Here is a 15085-nt window from a genome sequence, read left to right on the forward strand (position 1 = left end):
AGGTTTGGCAGGGGTTAAATAATGCTGGTAAAACCAGAGAAAACGCAAGTAACAAATATAGACCAAAGTATGTACACGGACCCCGACATGTGCTTCACCACCAAGGCTTCTTCTGTGGGAGTGCCAAGTAAACAGTACATCACTAATTTACGTACATACCAACCTATCACAAAGCCAAATTAAATTAATTGTAATGCATAATGCCTGGGAAAACACATGCGTCCTGGTAGTATCACTCAGTGCACCGGGATCAAAATCCCGTGCAAGTGATGTCACATACCGCAAGATCTCACTGGTATTGACATACTCTGTGCAGTGACCACGAGGTTTCCATCGCGAGAGCGGGCTGCCTACCGGGATAGAGACATCGGGGCAGGTAACTAATTGACTTTTTAGAACATAATTATACTTTTTGTTTCCATGGCCCAAGTGCATAACTTTATATCTATCTACAGTACATTAAATTTAATCAACCACTTCTCCGCCAACTCCTCAAACTTCCACAAATCCCTCTGTAATGCTATACAATGGGCCTCAGTAGTAATTACTTTACACAGCTTAGTATCATCTGCAAATATTGAAATATTGAATGTTGAAGACCCCAGGCTGTCATGGCGACGGATCGACGCTCCCCGATGACGTCACGGGGAGTGACGATCCTTGGCCCGCGAGCCCTCTCCATGCACTGGGACCTCCATGCCCTCTCATGCACTGTTATACATAACAAGTTGTGGGAGCTGTAGATAATATAAATTATTCGGAATATAACGGATGCTTTATGTGGGAAATAGTGTGTTCAGTTGTGTTGTGAGGATAATATATATTAGGGACACGCTCCATTATATTGTAAGTGACTGTGTTTTTTTTTTATGGATGCAGTGTGGAGTTGTGCTACGTGGAGGCTGAACGCTTCTGAATTCAACAGAGATGAACCAAACCTGGGAGTTATTGTAAAGAAGTCCTCTTTCTGATGGAGCAGATCATACCTGATACTACTAGAGGTCACTAATGTCTGTGTCTATTGAGTGACTACTAGTGTGTGAGGTAGCATCATTGGGCACCGGGGTGGGGGGGGGGGCAGCATTTTCAATGCAAGAATCGGCCCTGAGGTTAACACCCGTAATTGGAGCTTTCTCCGACTGTGGGTGTTACACAGGAAAGTCAGGTTTAGATTACCAAGGTTCAGAACTGATCCGTCATCGGGTCCATTACGTACTTAACATGACATTGAGCGTGACCTGACACTCTCCCTGTCATAATAGTACGTCCTAGAACGGAAATGAGTTACATAAAAAATGGTGACATTTCTTCATAAATAACGTTTCCCCGAAAATAGAACATGTCCCGAAAAGAAGACCTACTGCCGTTTTTAGTAGGTTTGCAAATATAAGGCCTCCCCTGAAAGTAAGACCTAGTGGCAGTCAGATACCGATCCGCCTCCCAAACCTTGTCCCCCGTCGACCACCCGCCCCCACCATCCCCGTATGTCTGTTACCTTTTGTTGGAGGCAGCTGCCACTGAAGTGACCCGCTGCAGGAGATGTTCGGGCAGCTGCCACATCTCCCAGAAAGTTCCCCGGTGTCTGTGTGCCTGCTACTGTAAGGGGGAGCTGACACTTCCTCCCCTCCCAGTGGCTGCCCGGGAAAATTGAACTGCTGGCAGCTCTAATGTCGCGGCTGCTTCAGGTGGACGCCGTGTGGGAGCAGCTCCCGTTACGGATCGACACTGCACGGGTGAAAAGCATTGCCGGCAGTCCTCCATGACCACCGCGCCAGTGATCTGTGCAGCAGATCCAGCCACCAAGTTTAGCGATAGGGCAGCGGGAGGTGACACAGTACATATGTGCTGCAGCAGCACCACAGATACAGAACCAGATTTAATCGCTAATAAATGTTACTTTTTGTTCATGGAAAAATAAGACATCCCCTGAAAATAAGACCTAGTGCCTCTTTAGGATCAAAAATTAATATAAGACACTGTCTTATTTTCGGGGAAACACGGTACCAGGATTATTAAATGTACCATAGATTGTTGTACATGAAAATAGAGTCACAAGACATTCTTGATGGAATTAAGATGATAATGCTGATGTACAGTGGGTACAGAAAGTATTCAGACACCTTAACATTTTTCACTCTCTTTCATTGAAGGCCATTGGTAAGATCAAAAATGTTCATTTTTTTGATCATTAATGTACACTCTGCACCCCCATCTTGACAGAAAAAAAGTGAAATGTAAATATCTTTGCAAATTTTTTAAACAATAAAAACTGAAATATCACATGGTAATAAGTATTAAGTCCCTTTGCTCGGTATTGAGTAGAAGCACCTTTTGAGCTAGTACAGCCATGAGTCTCCTTGCAAATGATGCAACAAGTTTTTCACACCTGGATTTGGGGGATCCTCTGCCATTCTCCCTTGCAGATCCTCTCAAGTTCCTCTTCAGTTGAACGTTGGTAAACAGCTCAATTATGCTTTGGACTTTGGTTGGGCAGTCAAGAATGGTCACAGAGATGTTCTTACGCCACTGTTTTGATATTTTAGCTATGTGTTTAGGGTCTTTGTCTTGTTAGAAGCTAAACCTTTGATGAAGACAGAGGTCCAGAGCACTCTGGAAGAAGGATCTCTCTATACTTGACTGCATTCAGCTTTCTTTCAATTGCAACCAGCCAATCTGTTCTTGCCCCTATACCTTGAAGCTGCCACCACCATGTTTCATTGTTGGGATTGTATTTGGCAGGCTATTAGCAATGCCTGTTTTCTCCACACATACTGCTGAGAATAAACACCAAAAAAGTTCATTTTGTCCCATTAGACCAGAGAATCTTATTTCTCATAGTCTGGGAGTCCTTCATACGTTTTCTTGAAGATTGTCTGTGGGCTTTCATATGTCTTGCACGGAGGAGAGGCTTCCGTCTGCACACTCTGCCATAAAGCCCCATCTGGTGGAGGGCTGCAGTGATAATTTACTTTGTGGAACTTTATCTTATCTCCCTATGGCATCTCTGGAGCTCAGCCACAGTAATCTTGGGGTTTCTTTACCTCTCTCAACGAGACTCTTCTTCCATGATTGCCTAGTTTGGCTGGACGGCCAGGTAAAGGAAGAGCTGTGGTCGTCCCAAACTTCTTCCATTTAAGGATTATGGAGGCCCCTGTGCTCTTAGGAACCTTGAGTGCTGCAGAAATTCTTTTAACCATGGCCAGATCTGTGCTTTGCCAGAATTCTGCCTCTGAGGTCCTTGGACAGTTCCATTGACCTTATGATTCTCATGTGCTCTGACATGCACTGTAAGCTCTCAGGTTTTTATAGACAGACGTGTGCTTTCCTGAATCAAGTCCAATCAGCTGCAAAGAAGGAGTAGAACAATCTCAAGGAGGATCAGAAGGAAATGGACAGCATGTGGGTTAAATACAAGTGTCATAGCATACAGTCTGAATACTTATGACTATGAAGAATGCAAATACGTTTTCCAAGGTGTTAAATGGAAAACAATACCTCCTTTTGCTACCTTGAAAGGCAACCCCTTAACATCAAGTATGACCTACAAGAAGTCTAAAAACGTGATGTGGGATTTAGCCAAACCAGTATATCTATTCCATAAAAAAAAACACAGACTCCCAACTGTAGACAGCACTGTTTCAACCTGGTTGGGTCTCGTCAGTACAGCGTAGGAAACTGATTTGGCTATGTGGGAGGCTATTGACTAGGGTCAGACTAGGTGTTCTCCTTAAGGAGACATTGCCAATTAAGGCCACCTTAAAGGCGTGTGGAGACTTTAAGCCATAGATGCTCCACTAGGGATTTCTGGGAAGAATGCAAATAAGTTTTCCAAGGTGTTAAATGGAAAACAATACCTCCTTTTGCTACCTTGAAAGGCAGTCTACTGGTTTGGCTTAATCCCACATCATGTTTTTAGACTTCTTGTAAATCATAATTGATGTTAAGGGGGCTGCCTTTCAAGGTAGCAAAAGGAGGTATGGTTTTCCATTCAACACCTTGGAAAACTTATTTGCATTCTTCCCAGAATTCCCTAGTGGGGCATCTATGGCTTTAAGTCTCCACATGCCTTTAAGGTGGCCTTAGTTGGCAATGTCTCCTTAAGGAGAATACCTACTATTTCAGTTTTTCTTGTTTGATTTTTTTGACCTTACCAACTGGCTGCAAAGAGTGAAAAATGTAAAGGGGTCTGAAAACTTTCCTTATCCACTTTATGTGGTGACTGACTACTATATATAAACAAATATTGTGGTTTCTTTAGTTCAAGTATAAAAAAACGTAACAATTTACAATTATTCAAAGGAAGGGAGAAACGAACTTGGGATCCAGCACTCCAAAGAAAAATTCCTATATTAGTTAAAAAGTAATTTTTATTCCAGATGTGTCCTTAGTCAGACCATGACTAAGAACTAGATAGGTTCGTTCGAAACATGTAGGTCATTACAGAAGGACGCATCTGACGATCTTACCTCTTTTAATGGATGGAATAAAAATTACTTTTTAACTAATATTTTTCTTTGGAGTGCTGGATGCCAAGTTAGTTTCTCCCTTCCTTTGGATTATTTCAGCTGATCGCCACAGCTTCATCGCTTCCCGTGCAACCTCCACCACGCCATTGATTGTGAATGAAGATACGCAAGTGAGCTGATTAACTCAAGTTTTGCTTTTGTCCAATTTACATTTTTGTTGATGAAAAAGTAAGACATCTTCTGAAAAAAGACCGAGTACATCTCTGGGAGCAAAAATTAATACAAGACAACGTCTTATTTATGGGAAAACATGGTATTTGTGCAAAAACTACTATACAGTTTTTTCTGTAAGCGGACTATAATCAGATATGCATTTATGAGTGGAACTAGTGGTAAACTATTCTTAATTAAATTGTTCCCCAAACTTTTTTTTGCCTTAGTCTATGTTTGCCATGGCCACCTGAGGACCTCACCATCACCTGAGGATCTTTAGCGCTCACTGCTAAATTCACCATGCAAGTGAGAGTGACAGCATTCTGGAAAAGACAGAAAGAGACAGACTTCCAGGAAGAGATTTAAAGAGTCACAGAGCCGACAGTCAAAAGAAGGAGGCATGGTTCATTGGCAACCTATGAAAAGCTTGATTTCTGTTCAGTGTGGGCATTGGGCAGTGATTCTTTAAAATGTTCACCGACACTGCTGTGGGCAAACTGTCAAGGGCGGACTGACCATATAACGGTGGGCCAACTTGTCTGGGGCTGGTCTGAAAATAATAAACAATGTATTCACCTTTCCAACACTGGTAATATACTAGAGGGGCTGGCTGGCTGTATACATGTATATAGGGGGAAGTATTACAGTAGCTCTATTCTTGTACATGGGGGGAGAGCATTACAGTAGCTCTATTCTTGTACATGGTGGGAGAGCATTACAGTAGCTCTATTCTTGTACATAGGGGGCAGTATTACAGTAGCTCTATTCTTGTACATAGGGGGCAGTATTATAGTAGTTATATTCTTGTACATAGGGGGCAGTATTACAGTAGCTCTATTCTTGTACATAGGGGGCAGTATTACAGTAGTTATATTCTTGTACATAGGGGGCAGTATTACAGTAGTTCTGGCAAGAGGCTTAAAAAGCAAAAAGAAAAGCGGGGAATCCAGCATCCGTACACAGAGAATTCAAGGTAGACGACTGTTTAAAAAGTAATTGCAAAATTTTTATTCTTCAAAGTTAAAAAGTGCTTGTGCATTGACATGGGCACAAGAAAGCAAGCAGTGCGAGACACAAAAATTGGCACCGCTATCTTTTTGAGGCCGGCAGCTTTGCTAGCACCGATTGCGGGTGTTACCGGTAAGCCTTTGCTGCAATATGCTCATACGCCGGAATATACGGTATATTCTTGTATATAGGGGCAGTATTATAGTAGTTATATTCTTGTACATAGGGGGCGGTATTATAGTAGTTCTATTCCTGTACATAGGGGGCGGTATTATAGTAGTTCTATTCCTGTACATAGGGGGCGGTATTATAGTAGTTCTATTCCTGTACATAGGGGGCGGTATTATAGTAGTTCTATTCCTGTACATAGGGGGCGGTATTATAGTAGTTCTATTCCTGTACATAGGGGGCGGTATTATAGTAGTTCTATTCCTGTACATAGGGGGCGGTATTATAGTAGTTCTATTCCTGTACATAGGGGGCGGTATTATAGTAGTTCTATTCCTGTACATAGGGGGCGGTATTATAGTAGTTCTATTCCTGTACATAGGGGGCGGTATTATAGTAGTTCTATTCTTGTACATAGGGGGCGGTATTATAGTAGTTCTATTCTTGTACATAGGGGGCGGTATTATAGTAGTTCTATTCCTGTACATAGGGGGCGGTATTATAGTAGTTCTATTCCTGTACATAGGGGGCGGTATTATAGTAGTTCTATTCCTGTACATAGGGGGCGGTATTATAGTAGTTCTATTCCTGTACATAGGGGGCGGTATTATAGTAGTTCTATTCCTGTACATAGGGGGCGGTATTATAGTAGTTCTATTCCTGTACATAGGGGGCGGTATTATAGTAGTTCTATTCCTGTACATAGGGGGCGGTATTATAGTAGTTCTATTCTTGTACATAGGGGGCGGTATTATAGTAGTTCTATTCTTGTACATAGGGGGCGGTATTATAGTAGTTCTATTCTTGTACATAGGGGGCGGTATTATAGTAGTTCTATTCCTGTACATAGGGGGTAGTATTATAGTAGTTCTATTCCTGTACATAGGGGGCAGTATTATAGTAGTTCTATTCCTGTACATAGGAGGCAGTATTATAGTAGTTCTATTCCTGTACATAGGAGGCAGTATTATAGTAGTTCTATTCCTGTACATAGGAGGCAGTATTATAGTAGTTCTATTCCTGTACATAGGAGGCAGTATTATAGTAGTTATATTCTTGTACATAGGGGGCAGTAATATAATCAGTTCTATTGTTGTACACGGGGCAGTATTATAGTAGTTGTATACTTCTATATAGGGGACAGTATTATATTCTTGTACATAAAATGTAGTATCATAGTATATTTAACGTAGTGGCAGTATTATAGCAGTTAGATTCTTGTTTATCAGAGAAGGTATTGTAGTAATATATATGTCAGTAAAAATGGCTTTATTCCTGTACAAGGGAGGCAGTATGAGTCTCTCTAACAACAAAGTGTGTGGCTCAAATAAGAACAGCAGAAATATAATAATTATATACAATGTTCATAAACCCTCAATAAAAACGTGTATTTCCAGAAAACCTTATTAAAAGAAACCATTTTGAGAAGGTATGAGATTGGGCACATGTATCAATTCCCATAGGGACCCTAATGGCACCCATGATAGATACTATACCTTTATGATGCCGCAGGTGAATAGAGCGGTGTGCACACATCCAGGCACTGCACTGTGCAGCTGTATAGAGCTGTTCGAGTTACGGAGAGTCCATTGCCCGTTCAGACTAAACACAAAGACGTTCGTGAGGTTTGACCATGGAGTCCCGTAGGCACTGAGCAGCAGCTCTGAGAGGAGCAGGAGCCTGACAGCTGCCATAGCCGCACTGTGCTCACAGACTGAATCTCCTCTGCATGTTGTCCACTTCCTCAATCTGCCTCGAAGTCACATGACCGGGCGGGGGAAGAGGGGCTGCTCGTAGTGGAGGAGGGCAGATCAGCGTGTGGGCCGAGTTCTGTCAGTTATTGCCTTCTACAATTATATTTTGCTGCTCGTGTAATAAACCAAGAACTTTCAATTATCTCATTTATTATGTCTTATTTCTACTGCGAATTCATTGGGTTGGGGCTGTGTGACAGAATGGGAATACAATTCTTGTCTACCATTTAAGACTATATATAGAACAATTGCAATAGCCTACATAAAACCAAAAGCTTCTGGTGTCAGAGCTGCAGTACTGCATTCAATACTACAACCTTATGTACATAGTGGGGCACATTGACTAACAGGGCAAACTGCACAGATTCAGGATTTCTGGAGAAAGTTCTTCATGAATCTGGCGCTCCTTGCACTGCTCCGACATAACTCCGACAAAGTGCATAACATTTTTTTTGGTGCACCTTTAACATGGGGTGTGCAACGCAATTCTATCGGACTTTACATGTTAAATCTGGCGCACGGTTAGACTGAGCACCGGAATGTCCTCTAATTTGTGTTGCATGATTCCTAGTGCATCTGTACCACTAAACGGTTGCGTGCGACACGTGTGGCACAGGCACTTAAATACCTGTGCAAGCAGCTTGCACTAGAAGGAACGTGCAAAGTGTGACAGAAAAATGCAGCTTAGTAAATGTGCCCCTATAGGTGTTGTACTAGAGATGCCTGCCCCTATGGCTGCATTCACATATGGGGCTTTGCGTTTTTAAACATTTAGTGAACATGCAGGAAACACAATGTTAATTCCATGTCTGATGGGGGATGGAGCCTTTCAACTGCATTTAAAAACCCAATTGCAACGCCATGTGTGGGAAATGCCATGGCCTCAAAGAGCTAATACACAAATAGATAAAGGGATGATTCTGGCGTGCAGAAAGAAAGTCATCACTTCATTGATTCTGTGTGGCACACTGTTGAGATAAAGAAAGTAGACGAACCCTCGCTGGAGGCTTAACGACAAATGTTCCAAAAATAGTAGAAAAATGGAAAAAAAAGGGACGTGTGTATAAGGGCCAAAAGATATACAAAGTTTATTTAATTACATAACACAGTACCAAACAAAACACAGTTAAAACCATCTAAAAAGTACATAAGTACATGTTACAAAGATCAGTGTATCTCACCATGATAAGTAGACACATCACATTGCATGAATAATAACTGATTCAATAGATATTGCCACAAGCCCCATAAATGTGCAAGAGGAGATGCTGAAAAATAACAACATATAACTACATGATAGGAATGATAGAGATGGCACAACCTAAAAAGATCTAGCACTTCGCTTTGGATTGTAATTACCACATCAAAAACGTAAGGTCCATGGGGCCAAAAAGGGCTAAATAGGTAGAACGCAATTGCTGCTTGCGACGGAATGCGTGGGGTATTCCTACACATTGCCTTCTACCTATTTAGCCCATCTCTTTCATTCCTATCATGTAGTTATATGTTATTTTTCAGCATCTTTTCTTGCAACTAGACCCCTCAAAGAATTTATCTGGGGTTGGGGGGGGGGGAGCATTTTAACCCCCAACATGCTGGCCAAAATCTAATGCAAAATAAATGGTGCAGAGTAAAAGATGCATTTTTATCTCAAAAATGTCATTTTAGTGCCTAATATATTGTGCCCAACCCATGCCACTTTAGACAAACACCCCAAAAGTCATTCTGCAGGTTGTCCCGAGTATGGCAATACCACATATGTGCCAATAATTGACAGGCTGGGCACACGTCAGGGCTGAGAAGGGAAGGAGCGAAATTTTGCTTTTGCAGCTCAGTTTTTTACACGTTTGGATTTAGAGTGCCATGTCATGTTCGCAGGGCCTGTGAGTTACCAGTGCAATAGAAACCCCCGAGAAATTATACCATTTTGGAAACTACACCCCTCAAAGACTTATCTGGGGTTGGTGGTGAGCATTTTAACCCCCAACATGCTGGCCAAAATCTAATGCAAAGTAAATGGTGCAGAGTAAAAAATGTGTTTTTAAAAAATGTAATTTTACTGCCTAATATATTGTATCCCACCCATGCCACTTTAGACAAACACCCCAAAAATTATCATACGGGTCGTCCCGAGTACGGCAATACCACACATGTGCCAAAAATTGACAGGCTGGGTACACAGCAGGGATGAGAAGGGAAGGAGCAAGATTTTGCTTTTGAAGCTCCATTTTCACCTGTCTGGATTTGGAGTGCCATGTCATGTTCGCAGGGCCCGTGAGGTGCCAGTGCAATAGAAACCCCTGAGAAATTATACCATTTTGGAAACTAGACCCCTCAAAGAATTTATCTTGGGGTGTGGTGAGCATTTTAACTCCCAACATGATGGTCAAAATTGAATGTAAAGTAAATGGTACATATTAAAAATTGCGTATTTATCTCAAAAATGTCATTTTAGCACTTAATATACTGTGCCCAACCCATGCCACTTTAGACAAACACCCCAAAAATCATTCTTTGGGTTGTCCCGAGTATGGCAATACCACACATGTGCCAAAAAAATGACAGGCTGGGCACACGGGAGGGCAGAGAAGGGAAGGAGCGAAATTTTGATTTTGCAGCTCCGCTTTCACACGTTTGGATTTAGAGGGTCATGTCATGTTCGCAGGGCCCGTGAGGTACCAGTGCAATAGAAACCCCCAAGAAATTATACCATTTTAGAAACTACACCCCTCAAAGAATTTAATTTATCTTGGGGTGTGGTGAGCATTTTAACCCCCAACATGATGGTCAAAATTTAATGCAAAGTAAATGGTGCATTTTAAAATTGAGTTTTTATCTCAAAAATGTCATTTTAGCACCTAATATACTGTATACTTCAGACAAGCACCACAAAAATAATTCTTTGGGTTGTTCCGAGCACGGTAATACCACACATGTGCCAAAAATTGACAGGCTGGGCACACAGCAGGGCTGAGAAGGGAAGGAGCGAAATTTTGCTTTTGGAGCACCCTTGTCACTAGACTAGTGTTGGGGTGTACCAGTACAATAGAAACCCCCAAGTAGTGACCCCATTTTAGGAAAGGGCACCCTTCAAAGAATTTATCTAGGGTTGTTTGAACATTTCAACCCCTGAGATGCTGGGTCAAATGTAATACAAAATGATGGGGGCAGTGTAAAAATTGCATTGTTTTCTCAAATGTGCCAAAATAGGAAGAAATGTATTCAGCCCAAACTCATCCCACTGTGGATAAACACCCTAAAAATCATTCAGTGGGTTACTTCGGGTATGGCAATGCCCCATGTGTAGGAATAGTCTATAGGCTGGGAACACAGCAGGCCGGAGAAGGGACAAGCAAAATCTAGCTTTTGGAGCACCCATTTCACTAGACTGGTGTTGGGGTGCCCCTGAGGTACCAGTACAATGGAAACCCCAGTGTAGTGACCCCATTTTAGGAAAGAGCAACCCTCAAAGAATTTATTTAGGGTTGTATGAGCATTTTAACCCATAAGATCCTGGCTCAAATGTAACACAAATTGAAAATTTGCAATTACTCTAAATTTGTAATTGTATTGTTAAAAGTATTTTACCCAATTCATGCAACTGGAGGCAAACACCCCAAAAATCATCATGCAAGTTCTCCCGGCTACATGCCAATAATCTAAAAGATAGAGACAGGGCAGGGCTCGGAAGAGAATGGCATTTGGAGTACCGACATTTACATTTTTTTTGGCACCATGAAACATTTGTAGATGCCCTTATGGATCAGTACAGTAGGAACCCCTGAGAACTGACCCTATTTGAAAACGACATCCCTCCATGAATGAATCTAGGGGTGTAGTGAGCATTTTAACCCCACAGGTGGACCCCAAGGATGATGCATAATGGATAGTACTAAATATCTATTATGTCATCTTGTGCCCAGCTCCTGCCACGGGAGACAAACACCCCAAGAATCATGATGCAACCTCTCTCTTGTCCTTGTACCTAGGTACTTCAGCACTACTACGAAAGCGACTTCTCGGGGGTTCCTCAGAGGTACACAAACAAAACGTCCCCACACTCGTCCCCACTAGCAGACTCCATATCGGAGGCCATATAATTATATACCTCCAAGTCAGTGTATGACTTCTGGGACATGGGGGGGGGGGTAGTACACAACCTATGCAGAACAACACAGAACAACACCTACTCCTCCACACAACGCCTGCCCCTCCACACAACGCCTGCCCCTCCACACAACGTCTACTCCCCATGCTATTACTACTCCTCCACAGAACGCCTACTCCTCCATGCTACGCCTGCTCCACCACAGAACGCCTGCTCCACCACAGAACGCTTACTCCTGCACAGAACGCTTACTCCTCCATACTATTACTACTCCTCCACAGAACGCCTACTCCTCCACGCTACGCCTGCTCCACCACAGAACGCCTGCTCCCCCACGCAACACCTGCTCCCCCACGCAACGCCTGCTCCCCCACGCAACGCCTGCACCACCACAGAACGCTTACTCCTGCACAGAACGCTTACTCCTCCATGCTATTACTGCTCCTCCACGCTACGCCTGCTCCTCCACGCTACGCCTGCTCCTCCACGCTACGCCTGCTCCTCCACACTATTACTACTCCTCAACAGAACGCCTACTCCTCCACGCTACGCCTGCTCCACCACAGAACGCCTGCTCACCACGCTACGCCTGCTCCACCACAGAACACCTACTCGTGCACAGAACGCTTACTCCTCCATCCTATTACTACTCTTCCACAGAACCCCTACTCCCCCACGCCTACGCCTGCTCCCCCACGCTACGCCTGCTCCCCCACGCTACGCCTGCTCCTCCACGCTACGCCTGCTCCTCCACACTACGCCTGCTGCCATGCCATGCAAGTAGCGCTCGCATCCGATATATCGGACGCTGAGCGTTAAGTCACTGCACTCAGCGTCAGATATATCGGATGCAGAGCGTGAAGGGGATAATTTTTGTGTGTGTGTGTGTGTGAGTGTGTTTTTACTTTATGTCCCCCATGAGGTCATAAAAGACCCCTGGGGGACATTTTCACTTTTTTTTTTTTTTTTCACATTTAACTTTTTTTTCTATTACAAGTTTTCCCCTGTAACTGAGGCATCTATAAGAGCCTCAGTTATAGGGTAAATGCCCACCTGTCACTGGGGACAGGTGATCAGAGCTGTACTGGGTCTACTGGGTCTAGACCCAGCAGCTCTGATTAACCCTTTTAGACCTGGTGGTCACGTGACAGCCGAGTCTATGGAGCCAGCAGCCGCGCCGCTCAGCTCCTCTATGCATCGCGCTCATTCAGTAACGAACCGCATCTCCCTTCTCCCTAGGGTCTCCGGGTGCCTCTGAGCGTGGGAGCAGCAGAAACGTCTAAAGACGTCACTGCAGACTCCGGACCTGCACCCGCTGACGTCTAAAGTCAGCGGGCGGTCCGAGAGGAGTTAAATAAACTTTGTATATCTTTTTGGCCTTATACACACGTCCCTTTTTTTCCTTTTTTCTACTAATTGCTAGCATTGTGTGTGGGCCTTTTCACATCTTGGAAATAATTTGTATGTATTGAGCTGTGCAAGGTTTTTCTTCCAATATTAGAAATGTTCCAAAAATGGAACTGCCTAACGTGAAGCTACAGATAACATACAGAATCAACTCTTGGACAAAAATCCATTCTATATTATTCCAATAGCCACAGGAACATATTAAAGCTGTGCTGTATGTGTGAGAAGCCTGTACTTTTCATGTAAAAAAAGTGATTTCCTAGTGGAATTACAGGGGACATATACAGTACACTATACTACTTTAGGATGTGCTACACCAGGGGTAGGGAACCTATGGCTCGGGAGCCAGATATGGCTCTTTTGTTGGCTGCATATGGCTTTCAGACAGATCTTTAATAAATAATGATGGCTGCTGTGTGTCTCTTAGACTGATCACTGGACACAAGCAGCGATGTTATCGCTGCCTACCTCCTTTGTACGACCCAGGTGCTATCGCCGCCATCGTCTAAGCTTGGGTCAAAGAGAAGAGCGTGGGAGCGATGAGGAGCTGGCTGCAGGGAGCGCTGGTAAGTGAATATTCATTTTTTTTTTTTGTGACTAGTAGAGATGAGCGAACACACTCGTCCGAGCTTGATGCTCGTTCGAGCATTAGCGTACTCGTAACTGCTCGTTGCTCGGACGAATACTTTGCCAGCTCGAGAGAATAGCATCTCCCGCTGTTTTGATTTTTGGCGGCCAGAAACAGAGCCAATCACAAGCCAGCAGATAGTCGATAGCAGTGGTTGGCTGGCCTGATCAGGTGACCCTGGAATAGACTAGCCCGCGCTGCTCGCATCATTCTCTGTCTGGATGCTGTTAGGGAGAAAGCTGCTGCTGCTGCTGCAGGGATAGCGTTAGGCTGTTATATTAGCTTACTGTTAGGCAGGAGTGAGTCTACAAGAACCCAACAGCCCTTGTTAGGGATAGAATTATATATTTTTTTTTTGTTTGTTTGTGGCTGGCCTTGCTGGCACTAGTAGTGCAGCTAGTACCATATTGTGACGAATTTGCAGGGAGACTTGCGAACGTTATATTTAGTGACACACATATCCATCTCAAACACCTAAGTGGGACAATTTATTAGGGGTTTGATTGAAATAGGCATAGTCTGCTTTTTCTTTTCTTTTTTTTTTTTTTTTCAAAACTAAAAGTCATCAGGCACAGCACAAAATCCTGTTGTGTGCTTTCAGTGTAGGTTAGAAACTAGCCATAGCAATAGGATAGCATTGTTTTGTTAAAAAAACAAAAACACAAAAAAACACACACAAAAACACACAAAAAAATTACAGTTTACACTTTAATTTTGAAAATGTTGAACCCGAGGGCTAGGGGTAGAGGACGAGGACGTGGGTGTCCAACTACTGCAGGGTTCAGAGGCCGTGGTCCTGGGCGGGGTGAGACACCACCTGCTGATGAGGGAGCAGGGGGACACCGCAGAGCTACACTCCCTAGGTTCATGTCTCAAGTTACTGGGACTCGTGGTAGAGCACTGTTGAGGCCAGAACAGTGCGAACAGGTGATGTTGTGGATTGGGGACAATGCTTCTAGCCATTTGTCCACCAGTCAGTCTTCCACGCAGTCCATCCATGTCACCGAAATCAGCACTCCTCCAGCTCTTCCACCTCAGCCTCCTTCCCCCCAGTCTGCCCCCTCCCAGGAAAATTTGGCATTTGAACCGGCCAAACTGTTTTCTGGACCCTTCCTAGAGTCACAAACCACTTGTCTGGTTGCTGCTGAGCTCTTTCCCGATGTCCAGGTTTTCCACCGGTCGCAGTCTGTGGGTGATGATGACATTGTTGACGTAGTGGAAGAAGTGTGTAAAGAGGTGTCGGAAGATGAGGAGACACGGTTGTCAGACAGTGGTGAAGTTTTTGTCAGGGCAGGAAGTCCGAGGGGGGAGCAGACTGAGGGATCGGAGGATG

General features: G+C 43.7%; 1 protein-coding gene across 3 annotated transcripts in view; it reads right to left on the bottom strand.

Moving 5' to 3' along the window:
- Positions 1-7654, bottom strand: part of MANBA (mannosidase beta) — a 42631-nt gene extending 34977 nt beyond the window's left edge. Inside the window, exon 1 of one of the 3 annotated variants that reach the window (XM_072118684.1) lies at positions 7352-7654. In XM_072118684.1, coding sequence (XP_071974785.1) covers positions 7352-7549 — 198 coding nt within the window. In that variant the 5' untranslated portion in view covers positions 7550-7654. The remainder of the gene's footprint in view (positions 1-7351) is intronic. The other 2 variants (XM_072118674.1, XM_072118693.1) reach the window with 2 other exon arrangements.
- Between the last annotated feature and the right edge of the window lie 7431 nt (positions 7655-15085).

This window comes from Engystomops pustulosus, chromosome 1, assembly GCF_040894005.1.
Source record: "Engystomops pustulosus chromosome 1, aEngPut4.maternal, whole genome shotgun sequence".
Classification (NCBI taxonomy): domain Eukaryota; kingdom Metazoa; phylum Chordata; class Amphibia; order Anura; family Leptodactylidae; genus Engystomops; species Engystomops pustulosus.